The 23,966-nt window shown below is 54.2% G+C and overlaps 1 protein-coding gene across 1 annotated transcript; it reads left to right on the top strand.

Moving 5' to 3' along the window:
* The first annotated feature begins 2,715 nt into the window (after positions 1-2,715).
* On the top strand, positions 2,716-22,467 carry LOC144273252 (Fc receptor-like protein 5). The gene is made up of 12 exons (XM_077831756.1): positions 2,716-2,746; positions 2,864-2,902; positions 3,726-4,025; positions 7,912-8,241; positions 9,328-9,657; positions 12,149-12,469; positions 13,644-13,964; positions 15,476-15,796; positions 16,344-16,664; positions 17,326-17,646; positions 18,647-18,751; positions 22,370-22,467. Exons 1-12 carry the CDS (start codon positions 2,716-2,718, stop codon positions 22,465-22,467), a joined length of 2,838 nt encoding a protein of 945 aa, XP_077687882.1.
* Positions 22,468-23,966: the final 1,499 nt, after the last annotated feature.

The following is a 23,966-nucleotide window of genomic DNA, read 5'->3' as shown; positions in this document are numbered from 1 at the left end:
CCCAACTAAATCATCCCAGCCAGGGCTTTGTCAAACCTTAAAACCTTAAAAACCTCAAAGGAAGGAGATTCCACCACCTCCCTAGGTAATCCATTCCAGTGCTTCACCACCCTCTTAGTGAAATGTTTTTTCCTAATATCCTACCTAAACCTCCCACACTGCAACTTGCGATTATTACTCCTTGTTCTGTCATCTGCTACCACTGAGAACAGTCTAGATCCATCCTCTTTGGAACCCTCCTTCAGGTAGTTGAAAGCAGCTATCAAATCCCCCCTCATTCTTCTCTTCTGCAGACTAAATAATCCCAGTTCCCTCAGCCTCTCCTCATAAGTCATATGCGCTAATCATTTTTGTTGCCCTCTGCTGGATGCTTTCCAATTTTTCCACATCCCTCTTGTCGTGTGGGGCCCAAAACTGGACACAGAACTCCAGATGTGGCCTCACCAATGTTGAATAGAGGGGAACGATTATATCCCTCGATCTGCTGGCAATGCTCCTACTTATACAGCCCAAAATACCGTTAGCCTTCTTGGCAACAAGGGCACACTGTTGACTCATATCCAGCTTCTTGTCCACTGTAACCCCTAGGTCCTTTTCTGTAGAACTGCTGCCTAGCCATTCGGTCCCTAGTCTGTAGCGGTGCATTGGATTCTTCCGTCCTAAGTACAGGACTCTGCACTTGTCCTTGTTGAACCTCATCAGATTTTTTTTGGCCCAATCCTCTAATTTGTCTAGGGCCCTCTGTATCCTATCCCTCCCCTCCAGCGTATCTACCACTCCTCCCAGTTTAGTATCGTCCGCAAATTTGCTGAGAGTGCAATCCACACCATCCTCCAGATCATTTATGAGGATATTGAACAAAACCGGCCCCAGGACTGACCCCTGGGGCACTCCACTTGATACCAACTGCCAACTAGACATGGAGCCATTGATCACTACCCATTGAACCCGATGATTTGGCCAGCTTTCTATCCACCTTATAGTCCATTCATCCAGCCCATACTTCTTTAACTTGCTGGCAAGAATACTGTGGGAGACCATATCAAAAGCTTTGCTAAAGTCAAGGAACAACACATCCACTGCTTTCCCTTCATCCACAGAACCAGTTATCTCATCACAGAAGGTAATTAAGTTAGTCAGGCATGACTTGCCCTTGGTGAATCCATGCTGGCTGTTCGTGATCACTTTCCTCTCCTCTAAGTGCTTCAGAATTGATTCCTTGAGGACCTGCTCCTTAATTTTTCCAGGGAGTGAGGTGAGGCTGACTGACCTGTAGTTCCCCGGATCCTCCTTCCTCCCTTTTTTAAAGATGGGCACTACATTAACCTTTTTCCAGTCATCCGGGACCTTTCCCAATTGCCATGAGTTTTCAAAGATAATGGCCAATGGCTCTGCAATCACATCCGCCAACTCCTTTAGCACCCTCGGATGCAGTGCATCCGGCCCCATGGACTTGTGCTCGTCCAGCTTTTCTAAATAGCTGAAACCAGATAAATACAAATTGGAAATAAGGCACCGCTTAGGGTGATCAGCCATTAGAACGCACTCCTAAGGGAAGAGGTCAATTCTCCACCTCCTGATGTCTTCCAATCTGGACTGGATCGTTACTGGTAAGGGGTCCGGGCACCGCGGAGATGGAAATGGGACACTTTCCTGCTCTATCTCTGGGAGATATTACTGTGTGTAGTCCCATGGTGGGAGGGGTAACCACAGCTCACCCAGGAACTAAGAACAGGTTGTAACAACTTCAGAGACATACCGCCCCCCATCCACCACAGAAGATGCTCCCAAATATTGGTTCAAACTGGATTCTCCCAAGATGAGCCTACGAAGAAAGGACAGTGGATAAATAGCTTGGTTGACAACAGGCTTGGGGTTTAGTTGGTTCTGCCCCAGCTAAAGGAGAGGAGCTCCGGTCCACAGAGGGCCCCAGTCCAGGTCCAAGCAGAGAGGCCAGGCCAAGGGTCTGAGGGCTGGAAAGACTGACACCGGCCAGAGCCAAGATGGGGATGGGTGGGTTGATCTCCGGTGAGCCTATTAGCATGCGTGGAGGGTCTTTTGTTGCTTTGAAATGTTTCCCCAGTAGTGCTTCCCCCTCAGGACGCAGTGGGCTTGGTTAGAAAGTGCTGTGTGATCACTGGAAACCGCTAGCAATTGTGTTGTTTATAGACTCTGAGAGGAAGGCAGCGCAAACCCAGCTATAGACAGAGGTACTCGCCGGAGAAGTCCCAGTGAAGGCAGGAGACCGTGCAGCCAGGAAAATCCCCACACGGGAGGGTGAGAGATGTGCATCTCCACCCAAGAGAGGTGACGGCCGAGGAGCTGGGAGCCTAGCGCAGGGACACTTGCTGGATTGCAGAGTGGGAAATACAAGCTCAGGAGCTTGGAGCTGGGAGGGGGCAGCAGGAAAAGGTGTGTGGATGGTCCACAGAACAAGGGCCGGTGGCATCTGGAGGCGAATAGATGGGCTGTGGAGGGGAAGAGGCCGAGATTGTGGTTGCGCCAGGATTTCCTGTGTTGGGTTGGAGCCTGTGACTTCTCAGAGATCATGGGATGGAGGGAGGGAGGGCCGAGGGATGAGCAACGCATCCTGTCATGGGATTGTCCATCTCGTGGGACGGACAAAGCAGAAGGGTCAGTCACCCTTCTGGAGGGAGACACAGCTGGTGGCTGAGCTGAGAACACAGCTCCCAGCCCCAGAGGGACCCGTTCAGCATGGCGCTAACTCTCCTTCTGCCTGTGCTGGGTGAGTGACTTCCCTGTCTGTCTGTCTGTCTTCTCCTGGTACCCACCTCCCCCATTCTCCCCAGCATCCCATCTCTTGTGTACTTGGAGGTCTCATCAACTCTTCTCTCTCTTTCAGCCTCTCTCCAGCTCCTTCCCCGGCTGGTGTCCCCTGCAGGTAATGCTGATGCCGGTCCTTGCTGAGATGCCACTGCTGGGGGTAGGAATGTCTTGGGAGCCGGGGTGGGGTATTTCCCCCCTTTGAAGCTGTGAGATGTGGAAGTGCAGGTAGGGGGTAGCTGAGTCCAGAGGTCTCCAACTCCCTCTTTGCTCCTTATGCCTGGCCGGCCCCAGTTTATTTCGACTAACACCGTTCCTGTCCCAGAGCAGGTGAGATGAGTTGGGTGGGTCTCCGTCCAGGTCCCAGCAGAGAGGCTCCCACCAGGCAATGAAAGATGGGTGCCCCCCTGCCTTCTGCAGGGGAGGGAGCCATAAACTGGCGGGGGTGGGGGGTTGTGGGGACCTGGGTGGAGAGGAACTCAGGGCTAATGATGATGAGCTCAGCTCCGGGACCAGCTGAGCCAGCACACTTCCCCTGGTGGAGGGAACCTGCACATTGTGAATGCTTCCGCTCAGAGAGGAAGTGGCCTGACCCCACATCTATTTGGAGTTCCCAGCTCCTCTTTCTCTTGTACCTTGCATCACGCCACGGGGCAGCCCTGAGGGGAGCCGATGCAGGATGGCCTCCCTCCGCCTTCCCAAGGGGGGAGAGATTGTGCCGTGTTCACCTCAGCCCTGTCACACACAGGGCAGCTGCCCCTTCTCACAGCGAGGGGCTCAGGCCCTGGGCAGACTCAGGAAGGTCACAGTCACGTCACCATCTTGAGATTTCCTCCTTCACCACTCTTTCATCTCTTTTTAACAAACGCCGAGATTCTGCTTGAATCCCATGACCCCATGGTGGGTTATGAGCCGGTGCTAATGGAACCTTGGTTCCCCAGCTAACCACCCAGCCCCAGCCTTCTCCGTGCATCCCCAGAAGGTTGAATACCTACTTGGAGACATCGTGGGCCTCACATGCTCTGCTCCCCCTGCAAAGGATCGGGTGTCGGTATTCCAATACTACAGCAATATGGGATGGGCTGTTTCAGCCAAGGTGTCCTCCGGGTGGAAACACACCTACAACCTCAACATCACCGAGCCACGGATTGCGGGTTCGTACAGTTGTAACTATTACACGGGCAAGCCTGGTCGTTTCGTCCACTCCGGGGAGAGCAACCGGATCACCATCAGAGTCAAAGGTGAGGTCCGTCTGTCTGTCTGTCTATCTATCTAACAATTTATTGTGGCAAGGCACCCCTTTTGCCTTGCTGGACTTAGTGCTCCCTCCTCTGGCAGGGACATGGCCTCGGGTAAGTCAGCCCCACTCTGGAGCGTGTCTGTCTTCCCTCTTCGGGGTTTGTTTCTCAGAGCTTTCCCGGTCGGCCTCGGGGCAGGCCTGAGGAGTGCTTCTCTGCCAAACAAAGGGAAACAAGTCTATAATGCACGGAAGCAAACTTCTCCCCCGCCCCGGAGAGAGGTTTTAACAGGTTTCAGGCAGCCCTTAACTGGACTCAGATGTCCCTAATTGACCTGAAGTAATCCCTTCCCAGCTTGTAGGAAAAAGGGCCTTTCCCATTCTAGGGCTGACACACCTGTTTTCCCAGCCCCTCCTGCAGCTGTCCAGCCTGACTTTGTCACACGAGCTACAGCAGGGGTTTCCAACTCAATTTACCTTAGCACTAGTGCCAGTCCTCAAATCCTCCCAGTGGGACAATAATGTCACTCATGCCGCCCAAAACTCCGCCCCCCCAAACTCTGCCTCCCACCTGCCTAAGGCTCTGGGTGAGGGGAGGGGGTTGGGTGCAGAAGGGGTGAGAGGTTGGGCTCTGGAAGGGAGTTTGGGTGGGGGAGGGGTTCTGGGGTGCAGGCTCTGGGCTGGGGCAGGGGATTGGGGTGCAGGGTGCAGGCTCTAGGAGGGAGTTTGGATGCAGAAGGGGTGAGAGGTTGGGGTCTGGAAGGGAGTTTGGGTGGGGGAGGGGGTCTGGGGTGCAGGCTCTGGGATATAGTTTGGTTAGAGGCTCTGGGCTGGGGCAGGGGATTGGGGTGCAGGCTCTGGGAGGGAGTTTGGGTGCAGAAGGGGTGAGAGGTTGGGATCTTGGAGGGAGTTTGGGTGGGGGAAAGGTTCTGGGGAGCAGGCTCTGGGATGGGGCAGGGGGTGGGGGTGCAGGAGCAGGGGGGAGGGGTGCAGGCTCTGGGATGGGGCAGGGAGTGGGGGTGCAGGAGCAGGGGGGAGGGGTGCAGGCTCTGGGATGGGGCAGGGAGTGGGGGTGCAGGAGCAGGGGGGAGGGGTGCAGGCTCTGGGATGGGGCAGGGGGTGGGGGTGCAGGAGCAGGGGGGAGGGGTGCAGGCTCTGGGATGGGGCAGTGGGTGGGGGTGCAGGAGCAGGGGGGAGGGGTGCAGGCTCTGGGATGGGGCAGGGAGTGGGGGTGCAGGAGCAGGGGGGAGGGGTGCAGGCTCTGGGATGGGGCAGGGAGTGGGGGTGCAGGAGCAGGGGGGAGGGGTGCAGGCTCTGGGAGGGGGTTGGGGGGTGCGGCGCTTACCTGGGGCTCCAAGGCGGGATGGGCCAGGGGGCCTCCATGCGCTGCTGCCCTCAGGCACCGTCCCTGCAGCTTCCCACTGGGTGCAGGGGCAGCATGCGGAGGCCCCACCCCGGGGCCACAGGGAGGGTCAGGCAGCCATGTGGAGCCGCTGCTGCCGATGGTGGGCGGGGCCCCGGGCCATTTTAAATCGCCAGGGGGACGCCCAGGGGGAGGGTAGCAGGCGGGACCAAGGGAGAGACCCGCCTCCAAATTGCTGGAGCCCCGCGGGCCACAATGGGGAGGATCTTGGGTCGCAGACGGCCCGTGGGCCAGGACTTTGAGACCCCTGATCTACAGGAACTCCTCCTTGACCGTCCCCGGTTAACGATGTGACGTGGCTGATCTCGTAGAGAACAGGCTGGTTTAAAGCTGCGCAATGCTCCCTTATAACGCTGTTTGGCAGCCGCCTGCTTTGTCCACTGCTTGCAGGGAGAGCAGCCGGTGGAGCTGGTGGGGGCTCGGAGCCAGGGTGGGCCGGCAGCCCCCCCATCGGCTCCCCTAAGTTTCCTGGGTGGCAGCCACCCAGCACGCTACCAATTGCCGGCAGTTCAGTTGTCCCTCCCCGCCACTGCCTTGTTCCGCTCCTGCCCTCTGCCTTGCTTTCTGGGGGCGGGGAGAGCGTTGCTGATGTCAGGGTGTCCCCTCCTCCTGCTCCCGCTCCTGCCCCTGCTCCTGGCCCCCATCGCCACGCGGGTGGGGGACACACGGCAGGGCTCAGGACGGAGGGAGCTTGCTGGCAGCGGCTGCTGTCTCAACTTGCTGATCTACTTAAAAAGGCAATGTACTTAGAATGGAGTCAGTGTACTTAAAGGGGCAATGCGTGTCTCTCTCTCACACACACACACACGGTGTCTCTCTCTCTTTCTCACACACACCCAGTGTGTGTGTGTGTCTCTCTCTCTCTCACACACACATGCACCACCTGGCACTTTGGAAAGTGGAGCGAGTGGTGCTCTCCAGTGGGATAGCCTGGGTTCATCATAACGTTCAGTTTCGGCAGGGAATGTTTGCAGTCACTGCCCTGCGTCTGTTGTGTTTCCTCCCTCCATCCCTTCTGCCTTGTAGAGTGTGAGATTACATTAAAAACAATGTGCTAACCCTTGAGGGCTCAGCCAAGTGCATCATTTAGCAGTAAAGGATTCCCTGGGAAATATCCCACCCTCTGGCTTCATCACCTCAACCAACCTTCACAATCATCTTTGTTGTGTACAGTATTCAATTGTTTGTTTAAAACTTACACTGTGTGTGTGTGTATATATATAGTCTTTTGTCTGGCAAAAAACAGTTCCCTGGAACCTAACCCCACCTATTTACATTAATTCTTATCGGGAAATTGGATTCGCTTAACATCGCTTTGCTTAAAGAAGCATTTTTCTGGAACATAACTACAACTTATGCCGAGGGAGGGATAGCTCAGTGGTTTGAGCATTGGCTTGCTAAACCCAGGGTTGTGAATTCAATCCTTGAGGGAGCCGTTTGGGATCTGGGGCAAAAATTGGGGATTGGTCCTGCTTTGAGCAGGGGGTTGGACTAGATGACCTCCTGAGGTCTCTTCCAATCCTGATATTCTATGATTCTATGAACTTTAAGCAAGAAGTTACTGTATCTATCTATTTATCTATCTATCCCCATACTCTCTCTCTCTCTCCTTCTCTCCATACCCCCCTCTATCTATCTCTGTACACCACAGTGTAGCTATTTAAATATCAAGAGACACGCTTCTCCCTTTGTTCTTGCTTTTACACACGCACGCACACACACACTTATCTTTTGAATGTCAATGGCTGTCAAAGTCATGCCATTATGGAGGAGGGTCTGTCTGCCCCATTGTCTGTCAGGAGCAGGTAATATATGTCATGGTTTATCTTTCATGGGTTATTTCCCAGCCATTCATTCCCGAATCATGGACACCTAACATGGCTGTCCGACTGGCAACTGTATGGCTGCCCAATAGCAGGCAAGCATGCCCATCCAATATGGAGTCACACACTTAGCAAAATGGCCAGTAAATATGGCCGGTCAACTAGCAACAACTTTGCAGCCCAACATGGCAGCCCAAATACTAACATGCCCATCCAAAATGGCTGCTCACACTCGACAAAATAAACATGGCTGCCCAACTGGCAACAACATGGCCACCCAACTTCTAAAATGGCCACCCATCATGGCTGTTCAGCTGCCAACAACATGGCAATCCAACATTCCTACCCAACTGAAAAGACCCTGATTGCCCAAACATAGCTACCAACATGGCCACCAGTCTTAGTTGTCCAATAAAAACCAAGACCCATAGGGTTCCAGGAGCATGGCTGCCCAACACAGTAACCCAATGGCTAGCAACCCCCCAAGGCAGTTTTCTGAGGAAGGAATTCCCAATTCCAGCTCCAACAACTTGTTCAAAGTCCTGGAGGGAGGGAAGATGCATCTGTTCCATTCTCCGAACTACATTTTCACATTCCTCCATCTCCTGCCCTGGCTGACCCCGACCCTTTGCTGCCCCGTTCAGACCCCCCTGCAGAGCCGACACTGAGTGTGGATCCCACGTCTGGAGTGGTGAGCGAAGGGCACCCCCTTCTCATCACCTGCACAGCCCCCGGGGACGCCAGAGAGCTGAGGTTTCACTTCTACCAGGATGGAGCCAAGATCATCCCTGGGGACGCTGGGTCTGAGATCAGCACCGCGGAGACCAGGACTAGCTCAATGACAGTCTCTGTGCTCAGCATCCCGCGAGTTGACACCAACAGCACCGGGGAATACACCTGTCAGTACGAGGAGAAACAGAGTGAGAGGTGGATCCTGTCCACCAGGAGCCAGGCTGTGACTGTTACCTTGAAAGGTGAGGCTGCCCTAGAGAATTAAATCAACCCCTACATACAAACAACACTTCCTACAGCGCACACACACACCGCAACCAATAACTCAGTAAGGCAAAAAAATGTTTGGCTCTCAAACAGTGCCACCCAGCATGGCTGCCCCTTCCCCACCCTCTGCTGCCCCCTAGTGCCTATTATACAGTATAGCCGCCCCTCCCCCACCCCCACCCTCTGCTGCCCCCTAGTGCCCATGATACAGTATAGCCGCCCCTTCCCCACCCCACCCTCTGCTGCCCCCTAGTGCCCATGATACAGTATAGCCGCCCCTTCCCCACCCCACCCTCTGCTGCCCCCTAGTGCCCATTATACAGTACAGCCGCCCCTTCCTCGCCCCCACCCTCTGCTGCCCCCTACTGCCCATTGTACAGTACAGCCGCCCCTTCCTCGCCCCCACCCTCTGCTGCCCCTAGTGCCCATTATACAGTACAGCCGCCCCTTCCCCGCCCCCACCCTTTGCTGCCCCTAGTGCCCATTATACAGTACAGCTGCCCCTCCCCCACTCCCACCCTCTGCTGCCCCTAGTGCCCATTGTACAGTACAGCCCAGGGGTGGCTAAGCTGTGGCTCCAGAGTCACATGCGGCTCTTCAGAAGTTAACCTGCGGCTCCTTGTCTAGGCACCGACTCCGGGGCTGGAGCTACAGGAGCCAACTTCCCAACGTGTCGGGGGGGTGCTCACTGCTCAACCCCTGGCTCTGCCACAGCCCCTTCCCCCACTCCACCCCTTCCTGCCCCCTCCCCTGAGCCTGCCCTGCCTTCGCTCCTCTCCCCTCTCCTCCTGCACACCAGGAAACAGCTGATGGCGAGGTGCGGCGAGGGAGGGGAGGCGCTGATCGGTGGGGCTGCCGGTGGGTGGGAGGAGCTGGGAGTGGGGGGAATGGGGAGCTGATGGGGGGTTGCTGACGTATTACTGTGGCTCTTTGGCAATGTACATTAGAAAATTCTGGCTCCTTCTCGGGCTCAGATTGGCCACCCCTGGTATAGCCACTGCTTTTCCACACTCAGCACTGTGGTTCCCGTGCTAACCTCTCTGTGTTGCTGCTCCCCGCAGATCCCCCTCCACGACCAGTGCTGAGCATGGATCCCCCATCAGGAGAGGTGAACAAAGGTTTCCCTCTGCTCATCACCTGCACAGCCCCTGGGGCTGCCAGCGAATGGAGGTTTCACTTCTACAAAGATGGAGCAAAGATTGTCCCTGGAGATGTGGGGTCTGAGATCAGCATCAAGGAGCCCGGCACCAGCTCTAGGAATGTCTCTGTGCTGAGCATCCCACGGGCTGGTCCCAACAGCGCCGGGGAATTCACCTGCGGGTATGAGGAGAATGTGAGCGGAAGGTGGGTCCCGTCCCCAAGGAGCTGGCCTGTGAACATCACCGTGAAGGGTGAGGATGCCCTAGAGACTGAAATCCAATGCAAGATATATTCAGTGCTTCCTCAAATAGGGGGCAAAGGGACACACATGGGCACCTGTGCACACACTCAGCTGCCTTTTGAAGGAGAACGATTGTTGGGGTGACGCAGAGGTGAAATAAATGCCTCCTCAATGCAACTTGCATTCCTTATCCTGTCCCATAGAATCATAGAATCATAGAATATCAGGGTTGGAAGGGACCTCAGGAGGTCATCAAGTCCAACCCCCTGCTCAAAGCAGGACTAGTCCCCAACTAAATCATCCCAGCCAGGGCTCTGTCAAGCCTGACCTTAAAAACTTCTAAGGAAGGGGATTCCACCACCTCCCTAGGGAACCCATTCCAGGGCTTCACCACTCTCCTAGTGAAAAAGTTTTTCCTAATATCCAACCTAGACCTCCCACACTGCAACTTGAGACCATTGCTCCTTGTCCTGTCATCTGCCACCACTGAGGACAGTCTAGGTCCATTCTCTTTGGAACCCCCTTTCAGGTAGTTGAAAGCAGCTATCAAATCCCCCCTCATTCTTCTCTTCCGCAGATTAAACAATCCCAGTTCCCTCAGCCTCTCCTCATAAGTCATGTGCTCCATCCCCTCATCATTTTTGTTGCCCTCTGCTGGACATTTTCCAATTTTTCCACATCCTTCTTGTACTGTGGGGCCCAAAACTGGACACAGTACTCCAGATGAGGCCTCACCAATGTCGAATAGAGGGGAATGATTATATCTCTCGATCTGCTGGCAATGCTCCTACTTATACAGCCAATTCATTGTCATTGTCATTGGCCTTCTTGGCAACAATGGCACACTGTTGACTCATATCCAGCTTCTCGTCCACTGTAACCTCTAGGTCCTTTTCTGCAGAACTGCTGCCGAGCCATTCGGTTCCTAGTCTGTAGCAGTGCATGGGATTCTTCCGTCCAAAGTGCAGGACTCTGCACTTGTCCTTGTTGAACCTCATCAGATTTCTTTTGGCCCAATTCTCTAATTTGTCTAGGGCTCTCTGTATCCTATCCCTACCCTCCAGCGTATCTACCTCTCCCCCCAGTTTAGTGTCATCTGCAAACTGCTGAGGGTGCAATGCAATCCATACCATCCTCCAGATCATTAATGAAGATATTGAACAAAACCGGCCCCAGGACCGACCCTTGGGGCACTCCACTTGATACCTGCAGACAAATAGACATGGAGCCATTGATCACTACCCCTTGAGCCCGACAAGCTAGCCAACTTTCTATCCACCTTATAGTCCATTCATCCAGCCCATACCTCTTTAACTTGCTGGCAAGAATACTGTGGGAGACCATGTCAAAAGCTTTCCTAAGTCAAGGAACAACATGTCCACTGCTTTCCCTTCATCCACAGAGCCAGTTATCTCGTCATAGAAGGCAATTAGATTAGTCAGGCATGACTTACCCTTGGTGAATCCATGCTGACTGTTCCTGATCACTTTCCTCTCCTCTAAGTGCTTCAGAATGGATTCCTTGAGGACCTGCTCCATGATTTTTCCAGGGACTGAGGTGAGGCTGACCGGCCTGTAGTTCCCAGGATCCTCCTTCTTCCCTTTTTTAAAGATGGGCACTACATTAGCCTTTTTCCAGTCGTCCGGGACCTCCCTCGATCGCCATGAGGTTTCAAAGATAATGGCCAATGGCTCTGCAATCACATCCGCCAACTCCTTTAGCACTCTCGGATGCAACTCGTCCGGCCCCATTGACTAGTGCTCGTCCAGCTTTTCTAAATAGTCCCGAACCACCTCTTTCTCCACAGGGGGCTGGCCACCTCCTCCCTATGCTGTGCTGCCCAGTGCAGCGGTCTGGGAGCTGACCTTGTTTGTGAAGACAGAGGCAAAAAAGGATTGAGTGCAATAGCTTTTTCCACATCCTCTGTCACTAGGTTGCCTCCCTCATTCAGTAAGGGGCCCACACTTTCCTTGACTTTCTTCTTGTGGCTAACATCTCTGAAGAAACCCTTCTTGCTACTCTCTTGATAGCTTTTTATAAAGTAGAGCCGCCGCTTCCCTGCCCACACCTTCTGCTGCCCCAGTTCCCATTATACAGTATAGCCGCCCCTACCCCACCCCAACCCTCCGCTGCCCCAGTGCCCATTATATAGAACAGCCGCCCCCTCCCCACCCCTACCCTCTGCTGCCCCCTGGTGCCCATTACACAGTACAGCCGCCCCTTCCCCACCCCACCCTCTGCTGCCCCCTGGTGCCCATTATACAGTACAGCCGCCCCTTCCCCCCCCCCCGCTGCTCCCTGGTGCCCATTAAACAGTACAGCTGCCTCTTCCCCGCCCCCACCCTCTGCTGCCCCCTGCTGCTCATTATACAGTACAGCCGCCCCTTCCCCGCCCCCACCCTCTGCAGCCCCCTAGTGCCCATTATACAGTAGAGTGGACCTTTTACCAGTTTCCCCAATCTGGATCTCCTGCTGACCCATCCACTTTGTCCTCCCCTCAGATCCCCTTCCCTTGCCGGTGCTGAGCCTGGATCCCCCATCCGGGGTGGTGATCAAAGGGGTCCCCTTAGTCCTCACCTGCACAGCCCCTGGAGATGCCAGCGAGTGGAGATTTCACTTCTATAAAGACGGGGCTGAGATTGTCCCCGGGGACATGGGGTCTGAGATCAGCACCAAAGAGTCCAGCACGGATTCCATGATGCTCACTTTCCCACGGGCTGGTCCTGCGAGCTCCGGGGAATTCACCTGCGGCTATGAGGAGAACGTGAGGGGGAGGTGGATCCCGTCCCCCAGGAGTCAGGCTGTGAACGTCACCACGAAGGGTGAGGCTGCCACTAAACCTCCAAATGCCATTGAAGTTATACTGCAGAGTCCTGCAGTGGGGAGAACAGGGAAACACACACACCCAGCTGTCTTTTGAAGGACAACGGTTGTTGAAATGATGCAGCTGTGTAATGAATGGCTGCCTGACTCAACTGCCATTCCTTATACTACCCTTAGTGCCCATTACTCAGTATAGCCGCCCCTTCCCCACCCCCACCCTCTGCTGCCCCCTAGTGCCTATTATACAGTATAGCCGCCCCTTCCCCACCCTCACCCTCTGCTGCCCCCTAGTGCCCATTACTCAGTATAGATGCCCCTTCCCCACCCTCACCCTCTGCTGCTCCCTAGTGCCTATTATACAATATAGCCGCCCCTTCCCCGCCCCCATCCTCTGCTGCCCCCTAGTGCCTATTATACAGTATAGCCGCCCCTTCCCCACCCTCACCCTCTGCTGCCCCCTAGTGCCTATTACACAGTATAGCCGCCCCTTCCCCACCCCCACCCTCTGCTGCCCCTTAGTGCCCATTACATAGTATAGCCGCCCCTTCCCCGCCCCCACCCTCTGCTGCCCCCTGGTGACCATTATACAGTACAGCCGCCCCTTCCCCACCCCCACCCTCTGCTGCCCCCTGGTGCCCATTATACAGTATAGCCGCCCCTTCCCGCCCCCACCCTCTGCTGCCCCCTGGTGACCATTATACAGTACAGCCGCCCCTTCCCCACCCCCACCCTCTGCTGCCCCCTGGTGACCATTATACAGTACAGCCGCCCCTTCCCCACCCCCGCCCTCTGCTGCCCCCTGGTGCCCATTATATAGTACAGCCGCCCCTTCCCCACCCCCACCCTCTGCTGCCCCCTAGTGCCCATTATACAGTACAGCCGCCCCTTCCCCACCCCCACCCTCTGCTGCCCCCTGGTGCCCATTATATAGTACAGCCGCCCCTTCCCCACCCCCACCCTCTGCTGCCCCCTAGTGCCCATTATACAGTATAGCCACCCCTTCCCCACCCCCACCCTCTGCTGCCCCCTGGTGCCCATAATATAGTACAGCCGCCCCTTCCCCACCCCCACCTTCTGCTGCCCCCTAGTGCCCATTATACAGTAGAGTGGACCTTTTACCAGTTTCCCCAATCTGGATCTCCTGCTGACCCATCCACTTTGTCCTCCCCTCAGATCCCCTTCCGTTGCCGGTGCTGAGCCTGGATCCCCCATCCGGGGTGGTGATCAAAGGGGTCCCCTTAGTCCTCACCTGCACAGCCCCTGGAGATGCCAGCGAGTGGAGATTTCACTTCTATAAAGACGGGGCTGAGATTGTCCCCGGGGACATGGGGTCTGAGATCAGCACCAAAGAGTCCAGCACGGATTCCATGATGCTCACTTTCCCACGGGCTGGTCCTGCGAGCTCCGGGGAATTCACCTGCGGCTATGAGGAGAACGTGAGGGGGAGGTGGATCCCGTCCCTCAGGAGTCGGGCTGTGAACATCACCATGAAGGGTGAGGCTGCCATTAAACCTCCAAATGCCATTGAAGTTATACTGCAGAGTCCTGCAGTGGAGAGAACAGGGAAACACACACACCCAGCTGTCTTTTGAAGGACAACGGTTGTTGAAATGATGCAGCTGTGTAATGAATGGCTGCCTGATTCAACTGCCATTCCTTATACTACCCTTAGTGCCCATTACTCAGTATAGCCACCCCTTCCCCACCCCCACCCTCTGCTGCTCCCTAGTGCCCATTATACAGTATAGCCGCCCCTTCCCCACCCTCACCCTCTGCTGCCCCCTAGTGCCCATTACACAGTATAGCCGCCCCTTCCCCACCCCCACCCTCTGCTGCTCCCTAGTGCCTATTATACAGTATAGCTGCCCCTTCCCCGCCCCCACCCTCTGCTGCCCCCTAGTGCCCATTACACAGTATAGCCGCCCCTTCCCCACCCTCACCCTCTGCTGCCCCCTAGTGCCTATTATACAGTATAGCCGCCCGTTCCCCACCCTCACCCTCTGCTGCCCCCTAGTGCCTATTATACAGTATAGCCGCCCCTTCCCCACCCCCACCCTCTGCTGCCCCCTAGTGCCCATTACACAGTATAGCCGCCCCTTCCCCACCCTCACCCTCTGCTGCCCCCTAGTGCCTATTATACAGTATAGCCGCCCGTTCCCCACCCTCACCCTCTGCTGCCCCCTAGTGCCTATTATACAGTATGGCCGCCCCTTCCCCACCCCCACCCTCTGCTGCCCCCTAGTGCCCATTACACAGTATAGCCGCCCCTTCCCCACCCTCACCCTCTGCTGCCCCCTAGTGCCTATTATACAGTATAGCCGCCCCTTCCCCACCCTCACCCTCTGCTGCCCCCTAGTGCCTATTATACAGTATAGCCGCCCCTTCCCCACCTCACCCTCTGCTGCCCCCAGTGCCTAATATACAGTATAGCCGCCCCTTCCCCGCCCCCACCCTCTGCTGCCCCTTAGTGCCCATTACATAGTATAGCCGCCCCTTCCCCACCTCACCCTCTGCTGCCCCCAGTGCCTAATATACAGTATAGCCGCCCCTTCCCCGCCCCCACCCTCTGCTGCCCCTTAGTGCCCATTACACAGTATAGCCGCCCCTTCCCCGCCCCCACCCTCTGCTGCCCCTTAGTGCCCATTACACAGTATAGCCGCCCCTTCCCCACCCCCACCCTCTGCTGCCCCCTAGTGCCCATTAAACAGTATAGCCGCCCCTTCCCCACCCTCACCCTCTGCTGCCCCCTAGTGCCCATTATACAGTATAGCCGCCCCTTCCCCACCCCCACCCTCTGCTGCCCCCTAGTGCCCATTATACAGTATAGCCGCCCCTTCCCCACCCCCACCCTCTGCTGCCCCAGTGTCCATTATACAGTACAGCTGCCCCTTCCCCACCGCCACCCTCTGCAGCCCCCTAGTGCCCATTATACAGTAGAGTGGACCTTTTACCAGTTTCCCCAATCTGGATCTCCTGCTGACCCATCCACTTTGTCCTCCCCTCAGATCCCCTTCCCTTGCCGGTGCTGATCCTGGATCCCCCATCCGGGGTGGTGATCAAAGGGGTCCCCTTAGTCCTCACCTGCACAGCCCCTGGAGATGCCAGCGAGTGGAGATTTCACTTCTATAAAGACGGGGCTGAGATTGTCCCCGGAGACATGGGGTCTGAGATCAGCACCAAAGAGTCCAGCACGGATTCCATGATGCTCACTTTCCCACGGGCTGGTCCTGCGAGCTCCGGGGAATTCACCTGCGGCTATGAGGAGAACGTGAGGGGGAGGTGGATCCCGTCCCCCAGGAGTCAGGCTGTGAACGTCACCACGAAGGGTGAGGCTGCCACTAAACCTCCAAATGCCATTGAAGTTATACTGCAGAGTCCTGCAGTGGGGAGAACAGGGAAACACACACACCCAGCTGTCTTTTGAAGGACAACGGTTGTTGAAATGATGCAGCTGTGTAATGAATGGCTGCCTGACTCAACTGCCATTCCTTATACTACCCTTAGTGCCCATTACTCAGTATAGATGCCCCTTCCCCACCCTCACCCTCTGCTGCCCCCTAGTGCCTATTATACAGTATAGCCGCCCCTTCCCCACCCTCACCCTCTGCTGCCCCCTAGTGCCTATTATACAGTATAGCTGCCCCTTCCCCGCCCCCACCCTCTGCTGCCCCTTAGTGCCCATTACACAGTATAGCCGCCCCTTCCCCGCCCCCACCCTCTGCTGCCCCCTGGTGACCATTATATAGTACAGCCGCCCCTTCCCCACCCCACCCTCTGCTGCCCCCTAGTGCCCATTATACAGTAGAGTGGACTTTTTACCAGTTTCCCCAATCTGGATCTCCTGCTGACCCATCCACTTTGTTCTCCCCTCAGATCCCCTTCCGTTGCCGGTGCTGAGCCTGGATCCCCCATCCGGGGTGGTGATCAAGGGGGTCCCCTTAGTCCTCACCTGCACAGCCCCTGGAGATGCCAGCGAGTGGAGATTTCACTTCTATAAAGACGGGGCTGAGATTGACCCCGGAGACATGGGGTCTGAGATCAGCACCAAAGAGTCCAGCACGGATTCCATGATGCTCACTTTCCCACGGGCTGGTCCTGCGAGCTCCGGGGAATTCACCTGCGGCTATGAGGAGAACGTGAGGGGGAGGTGGATCCCGTCCCCCAGGAGTCGGGCTGTGAACATCACCATGAAGGGTGAGGCTGCCATTAAACCTCCAAATGCCATTGAAGTTATACTGCAGAGTCCTGCAGTGGGGAGAACAGGGAAACACACACACCCAGCTGTCTTTTGAAGGACAACGGTTGTTGAAATGATGCAGCTGTGTAATGAATGGCTGCCTGACTCAACTGCCATTCCTTATACTACCCTTAGTGCCCATTACACAGTATAGCCGCCCCTTCCCCACCCCCACCCTCTGCTGCCCCTATTGCCCATTATACAGTACATCCACCCCTTCCCCACCCCCACCCTCTGCTGCCCCCTAGTGCCCATTATACAGTATAGCTGCCCCTTCCCCGCCCCCACCCTCTGCTGCCCCCTAGTGCCCATTACACAGTATAGCCGCCCCTTCCCCACCCTCACCCTCTGCTGCCCCTTAGTGCCTATTATACAGTATAGCCGCCACTTCCCCACCCCCACCCTCTGCTGCCCCCTAGTGCCCATTACACAGTATAGCCGCCCCTTCCCCACCCTCACCCTCTGCTGCCCCTTAGTGCCTATTATACAGTATAGCCGCCACTTCCCCACCCCCACCCTCTGCTGCCCCCTAGTGCCCATTATACAGTAGAGTGGACCTTTTACCAGTTTCCCCAATCTGGATCTCCTGCTGACCCATCCACTTTGTCCTCCCCTCAGATCCCCTTCCCTTGCCGGTGCTGAGCCTGGATCCCCCATCCGGGGTGGTGATCAAGGGGGTCCCCTTAGTCCTCACCTGCACAGCCCCTGGAGATGCCAGCGAGTGGAGATTTCACTTCTATAAAGACGGGGCTGAGATTGACCCCGGAGACATGGGGTCTGAGATCAGCACCAAAGAGTCCAGCACGGATTCCATGATGCTCACTTTCCCACGGGCTGGTCCTGCGAGCTCCGGGGAATTCACCTGCGGCTATGAGGAGAACGTGAGGGGGAGGTGGATCCCGTCCCCCAGCAGTCGGGCTGTGAACGTCACCATGAAGGGTGAACCTCCAAATGCCATTGAAGTTATACTGCAGAGTCCTGCAGTGGGGAGAACAGGGAAACACACACACCCAGCTGTCTTTTGAAGGACAACGGTTGTTGAAATGATGCAGCTGTGTAATGAATGGCTGCCTGACTCAACTGCCATTCCTTATACTACCCTTAGTGCCCATTACTCAGTATAGCCGCCCCTTCCCCACCCCCACCCTCTGCTGCTCCCTAGTGCCCATGATACAGTATAGCCGCCCCTTCCCGCCCCCACCCTCTGCTGCTCCCTAGTGCCTATTATACAGTACAGCCGCCCCTTCCCCACCCTCACCCTCTGCTGCCCCCTAGTGCCCATTATACAGTATAGCCGCCCCTTCCCCGCCCCCACTCTCTGCTGCCCCTTAGTGCCTATTATACAGTATAGCCGCCCCTTCCCCACCCTCACCCTCTGCTGCCCCCTAGTGCCATTATACAGTATAGCCGCCCCTTCCCCGCCCCCACCCTCTGCTGCCCCCTAGTGCCCATTATTCAGTATAGCCACCCCTCCCCTGCCCCATCCTCTGCTGCCTCTCATGTTCAATATACAATATAGGTACCAGGAGAACATGAATGGGAGATGGTCCCAACCCCCAGAAACTGGCCTGTGAACATCACTGTGAAGGGTGAGGCCCCCAAATGCGCCTGACAGCCCCCCAAAATGAAGCCACCTCAGTATCATACCAGCAGGCCCCTGCTACCTTCAAGGAGAGACCTTGGTTGCAAACTTTAAAGGGGACAGTAAGGAGACCCATTCCCCCCTGTTGCAGTATCGCTGATTGACACACAGGTGGCAGCATTTCACCATGGCTGGTACCAAAAGCATCTGGCAGGCAGTAAATCTTCCCTTATAGGGGAGGGCACCCGTAGTTCCCTGCCCTGTCTGGGGTATAGTGGAGGTAGTAGGTGCCTATTCCCTGTTCTCCTGTCCATATGATTGCTGGCGATTAACACCTCTCCTTTCCCCTTCTCGTAGCTACCTGGTCTCTGCCCATTGCCCTGGTGGCTGGGTGCATTGGTGCCGCGGTGGGTCTGGTTCTGCTGCTGCTTCTCATCTGTTTCTACAAGAGGAAGAAGAAAGGTGCGTAGGGAGAGAGATGGGGATGAGAAATGGGACCTAGGCACCGTGTCGGAAGCACAGGGCGCTCACCCCTACCTGGTGCCGCAGCTCTCAGTCCCTCTCCTTCCTCCCCCCTCCACCTGCAAGATTAATTTAGGATCACAAGACCCTATTGCAAAGGACTCTGTGTAGTTGGCTAGGGCAGGACTTCCTTTCATGGGCTCATCGGTGATTTGGTAATACAGGACTTCAGTGCAAAGGACGGTGGGTAATTTGGGGTAAAGGAGTGTGGGGAGTTTACAGGAGGGAGGCTCTGCTGCAATAGATCATGGGTAATTGAGTAGTTATAAGGTGCAAAGAATTGTGTTTCATGGGAGAGAGGCCAGGATGGGGATTGGGACCAAGGCATCCAGGATGACCGTGCACACAGCTCACCCACAGGGGGCCTCACAGAGGAGAGCTCAGGGTGAGGAATGGTGGGCATTCAAGCAATACTGACAGGAGGTCACACGACTGGTGCTGAAATGCAGCCAACTCTGGGGTGGGGTATCTGGGCCTACAAGTGCAATGAGACGTCACCCAGCAATCACTCGCTCTAGGCTGAGATGCAGCCAGCTCTAGGATGGAACACAGCAGCTTGAAGTCAGCTGCACAAATGAGTGGAAGGGCAAAAGCAGATGCTAGATCTCATGGAAGCAGCTGGGGTAGAGGAATTTAGGAGAACAGAATCAGGTCAGCAGGTCTGGGGATATACTGGAGTTTATGGCCAGAGTCCTGGGCAAATTACATAGTGGGGGGCAGGGGAAGGAGTGATTATAAGTGATTATAACTCAAAGCATAACAAGTCAGCTTTGGGCAAAAGAAATAAAAGCAAAACGCATTCTAAGCTGATCTTAACACTTTCAGTGCCCTTACAACCTTAGATGCTTCTCACCACAGGCTGGCTGGTTTCCCTTCAGCCGGGTTCTCCCATGCTTCAGTCGCATGGCGGTGGTCATGTCTGTAGATGTAGGTGGAAGAGAGAGGAAGAGCATGGCAAACGTCTCTCCCTTTTAGCATGTTCTTTCTTCCATCTTGGCTTTGCCCCCCCCCTTCAGAGTCAGGTGAACATTACCTCATTGCAGTCCCAAACTGACCAAAGGAAGGGGGGTGACTCACTCAAACAGATCCTTTTGTTGCTGCCTAGGCCAGCATCCTTTGTTCCTGTGAGGTAGGGCTGGGTTTGTCCCCTACATGCCTCGATGAGGTATGAACTGGCCGTCTGCTCTTAGAGAGTTTTTGCCTGGGCTTGCTTTAAGCCATGAGGATACATTTTCAGCCTCATAACTATATACATGAAATTATGACCTATAACATTACTAATACAATTACTACAACATCACTATAATAACCAAGCTCAGTACATCACGAGCCTTCTGAAGACACCCGACATGACAAACTTTGCACTGGATACCACACAATCATTTTATAAGGATGAACATGGGGGTGTAGGGTGTTCCCATGTGGTACCGAACGTCACACTCTCTCACAGGTTTCAGAGTAGCAGCCGTGTTAGTCTGTATTCACAAAAAGAAAAGGAGGACTTGTGGCACCTTAGAGACTAACAAATTTATTTGAGCATAAGGTTTCGTGAGCTACAGCTCTCACACTGTGACATGCTGTCAAGCCACAAACCTCTGACAGGCACGGCACTTACACAGCCATCCACAGGCAGGGACACGCCCAACTGAGGTACATGAATGATCTCCCAGGCACCCATGAAACATCAAAAGAGAGGCTCCAGCCAATTCCCCCAGCTCCCCCTCCCCCAGCAGTATCATCTTGCACTGGTCAGAAGCCTGGCCAGGGTAAGCTCATTACCTCGTTCCCCACTTCATCAACAGAAGTGGACGTGCACCCATCTTTGTAACCTGAGCTGAGATTCCCCAGGCACTTGAACCAAAACACACTGTTTTAGGTAAAATATAGAACAGATGATTAACTACAGAAAAACGGTTTCAAAGTGATTATAAGGAGCAAGTGCAGATATCAAAGTTGGTTCCTTAAGAAATAAAAATAAATTCACAGTCTAAGTTCTACAGACTAAACAGGATTTGAATCAAGCAGTGTCTCACTCTGAAGATGGTACAAGCAGATTATAGATCCTCAGTACACAGGCTAGGACTCTTCTCCAGCCTGGGACCTGCCTCCCACAGTTCAAGGTCTTTGTCCTCCAAACGTGTTTTGGAAGTGAGGCCAAGAGATGATGTTACTTTCCCTCTTTTATACTTTCTTGCTAAGATCAGGTGGTCCCCATTGGTCAAGCAGTCTCCATTGTATACAGTCTATGGAAAGTGGATTCTTTCCTTGATGGGTGTTGATGAGCCATTAATACTGCCTGGCTACTCCACTGTTGTACCTGAAAGGCTGGTTGTGGGTGTTCCCAACCTCACAACATATCTCAGTCACACACACAGCAATACTCCGTAACTTCCCATACAATGACAGCATACGCAATCCAACAGGACATTAATGTTCAACCGATGAAGACTTTTAAAATAATACCTCACAAAGTACACTTTGTAGCAAACATATCATAATTGTATGAGAGTGGTGAATACGGTGCTACTTTGAGGTACAGAGCATCACCCCATCCCTCTTAGTTCACTGCAGGAGTTTTAGTCACTGACTAATGCGGTGGCAGTGGACCCAAGGTCCTCTTTAGGCTTTGACCATACAACTCCTAAGTGTTGCTAAGCATTGTCATGTTACCCCCATGAGCTCTTGTAAAGTTCTGTGTATCTTTTAATCCTTTGTGGATCAGTCTGGTCATTTCAGAAGATAGCCAGTGTGTCTCCTCTGGGATGCTAGAAAGCATCTCTTTGTATCTGTTCAGTATTGTTAAACCGTCTTCTTTTCCAACTGGTATTAACTCAATGCAGATATTAATGTTTTCTAGAGTGTAGGTAACTTGGCATTTAGCCAGCAATGCCATGAGGTAGTGTGCCTCGGTTTCCCCTTCCATGCAGCAGACCAGGTTTATTATGGTTTCTCTGCTGTGACACACCCCCTACTGGGCCCTGGCCCTGCTCCCTGCAGCACAGTGCCATCTTGGGGCATTGGGCTCAACACTGCCCTACCTCTCTCTCTGCCTCACAGCGCCCCCTACCACCGCACTCTGGCACTGTGGTCAGCACTGACTATCAGGGGGGAGCCCCCTCACTCCACTTCCTGCAGCACAGCGCCCTCTAGCACCACACTGTGATACTGTGGTCAGCACTGACTATTAGGGGAGAGCCCCCCGTGCCCCGCTCCCTGCATCACAGCACCCCCTAGTGTTATGCTGGTGCATTGGAGTCAGTGCTGATTAAGATGCAAGAACAGCCCCTACTGAGCCGCCGCTCCCTGCAGCACAGCACCCCCTAGCAATGCATGGGGGCATTGCAGACAGCACTTTTCCCCAGGGGAGTGTGCCCTCTATTGAGCTATCCACAATGCCCCCTCCTGGCTTCCTTGCTTTGCTATCCCTTGTTGCTGTCCCATCTAAGTGCACCCCACCCTTTCCCATTCTGAGCCAGAACCCTAACGTGGAATAGAAACACATTATGAAATGCCCCAAGTACGTTAGCAATGTCACTGATTTGCTTTTCTCATTGGTAGGTTTCAAGTGGGAACGAAGGAGGAGAACCAAGAACGATGGTTCCATCAGCAGTTACTCACCTATACCTCTGGCAATGATCAACCCAGACACTCTTTAACCTCCAGGGGAAATTACACTGTCCTACCTCAGTGCATGGGGCTGGACTTCAAGCTCCTTGCCTCTGTGTCCCCTCAGCTCCTTGCCTCTGTGTTCCCTGCAACATCATAGGGCCAATGAAGATCTGTGAAGCTTACCACACTCACTGTGCATATTCTCCCAAGGTCTCCTTCATATTGGCAGGCACACACCAAGTCTCCAGCCGAAAACATCCCTGGCAAAATGAGATGTGATTGTGTTTCTTTGCCTGCTGCAGAGAGACTGGGACTGTTCAAAAGGAAGGAAGAAGTTTCTATTCTCCCAACTTCTCAGCAAATCTCCCCTTTACCAGGAATGTTCAAGCTGATGTAAATCTCTGTAAATTTCCCATCTCCTGTTTGTCATTAAACCTCCCTTTAACCTCCTATGGTCTTTCTGCCGCCCCCTCCCCCATGATTCTATAAAATGAGACATGTCAGGCTGGAAGGGACCTGGAGGGGTCATGAAGTCCAGCCCCGTGCACTGAGGTAGGACAATGTAGACCAGTGCTACTCAAAGCAGTGGTCCGCGGATTGGTGCCGGTCCGTGAGCCATCAGCTGCCAGTCTGCGTGCACACTGGGGAAAAAAATTGCCGGTCCCCCACGTCAGATTGCTTGAGAAGCACTGATGTAGACCATCTCCAACAGGTGTTTGTCCCACCTGGTCTCCAAAGCCTCCAGAGATGGGGCTTCCACAACCTCCTTTGGAAGCCGATTACAGAGCTTAACTCCCCTTACAGTTAGAAACTTTTCCCTAAGATGAGGAACAATTGATCCCCGCCCTCTTTGTAACAGCCCTTCACATATTGGAAGACTGTTATCAGGTGCCCTCAGTCTTCTTTTCTCAAGACTAAAAAAGCCCGTTTTTAAAAAAAACCCTTTCCTCATAGGTTAGGTTTTCGAAACCTTTGATCATTTTTGTTGCTCTCCTCTGGACTCTCTCGAATTTGTCCACATCTTTCCTAAAATCCCAGAATTGGACGTAGTTCTCCAGCTGACGTCTCCCCAATGCTGAGTAGAGTAGGAGAATGACCTTCCATGGTTTACATATAAGACTCCTGTTAATATACCCCAGAATGATATTAGCCTTTTTCACAGCTGCATCGCGTTGGGGACTCATCTGCAATTTGTGATCCACCCTAACCCTGGATCCTTGTCAGCAGTACGACCCTCCTAGCCAGTTAGTCCCCAGTTTGCAGCTGTGCCTTTGATTTTTCCTTCCTAAGTGAAATTATTTGCACTTCAAGTATCAGAGGGGTAGCTATGTTAGTCTGTATCCACAAAAACTTTTCACTTGTCTCTATTTAATTTCTTCCTGTTGATTTCAAGCCAATTCCCCAACTTGTCAAGGTTGTTTTGAATTCTAATCCTGTCCTCCAAAGCGCTTGCCACCCCTCCCAGTTTGGTGTCCTCCTCTAAGCCTGTTTTCCACTCTCCATTCTCCAAGTCATTCATGAAAATATTGACTAGTACCAGACCACA

Source organism: Eretmochelys imbricata, chromosome 13, assembly GCF_965152235.1.
Source record: "Eretmochelys imbricata isolate rEreImb1 chromosome 13, rEreImb1.hap1, whole genome shotgun sequence".
Classification (NCBI taxonomy): Eukaryota; Metazoa; Chordata; order Testudines; family Cheloniidae; genus Eretmochelys; species Eretmochelys imbricata.
Note: the sequence above shows the minus strand (reverse complement) of the source record. Positions and strands in the feature narration are given on the sequence as shown.

What these genes read in the sequence shown, in the direction of transcription:
- LOC144273252 (XM_077831756.1), top strand. Translation starts at nt 2,716, where the DNA reads ATGGCGCTAACTCTCCTTCTGCCTGTGCTGG. An exon ending in TCTCCTTCTGCCTGTGCTGG is followed by an intron (nt 2,747 to 2,863) that starts GTGAGTGACTTC and finishes TCTCTCTTTCAG; the next exon opens with CCTCTCTCCAGCTCCTTCCC. An exon ending in TGTGAACGTCACCACGAAGG is followed by an intron (nt 12,470 to 13,643) that starts GTGAGGCTGCCA and finishes TCCTCCCCTCAG; the next exon opens with ATCCCCTTCCGTTGCCGGTG.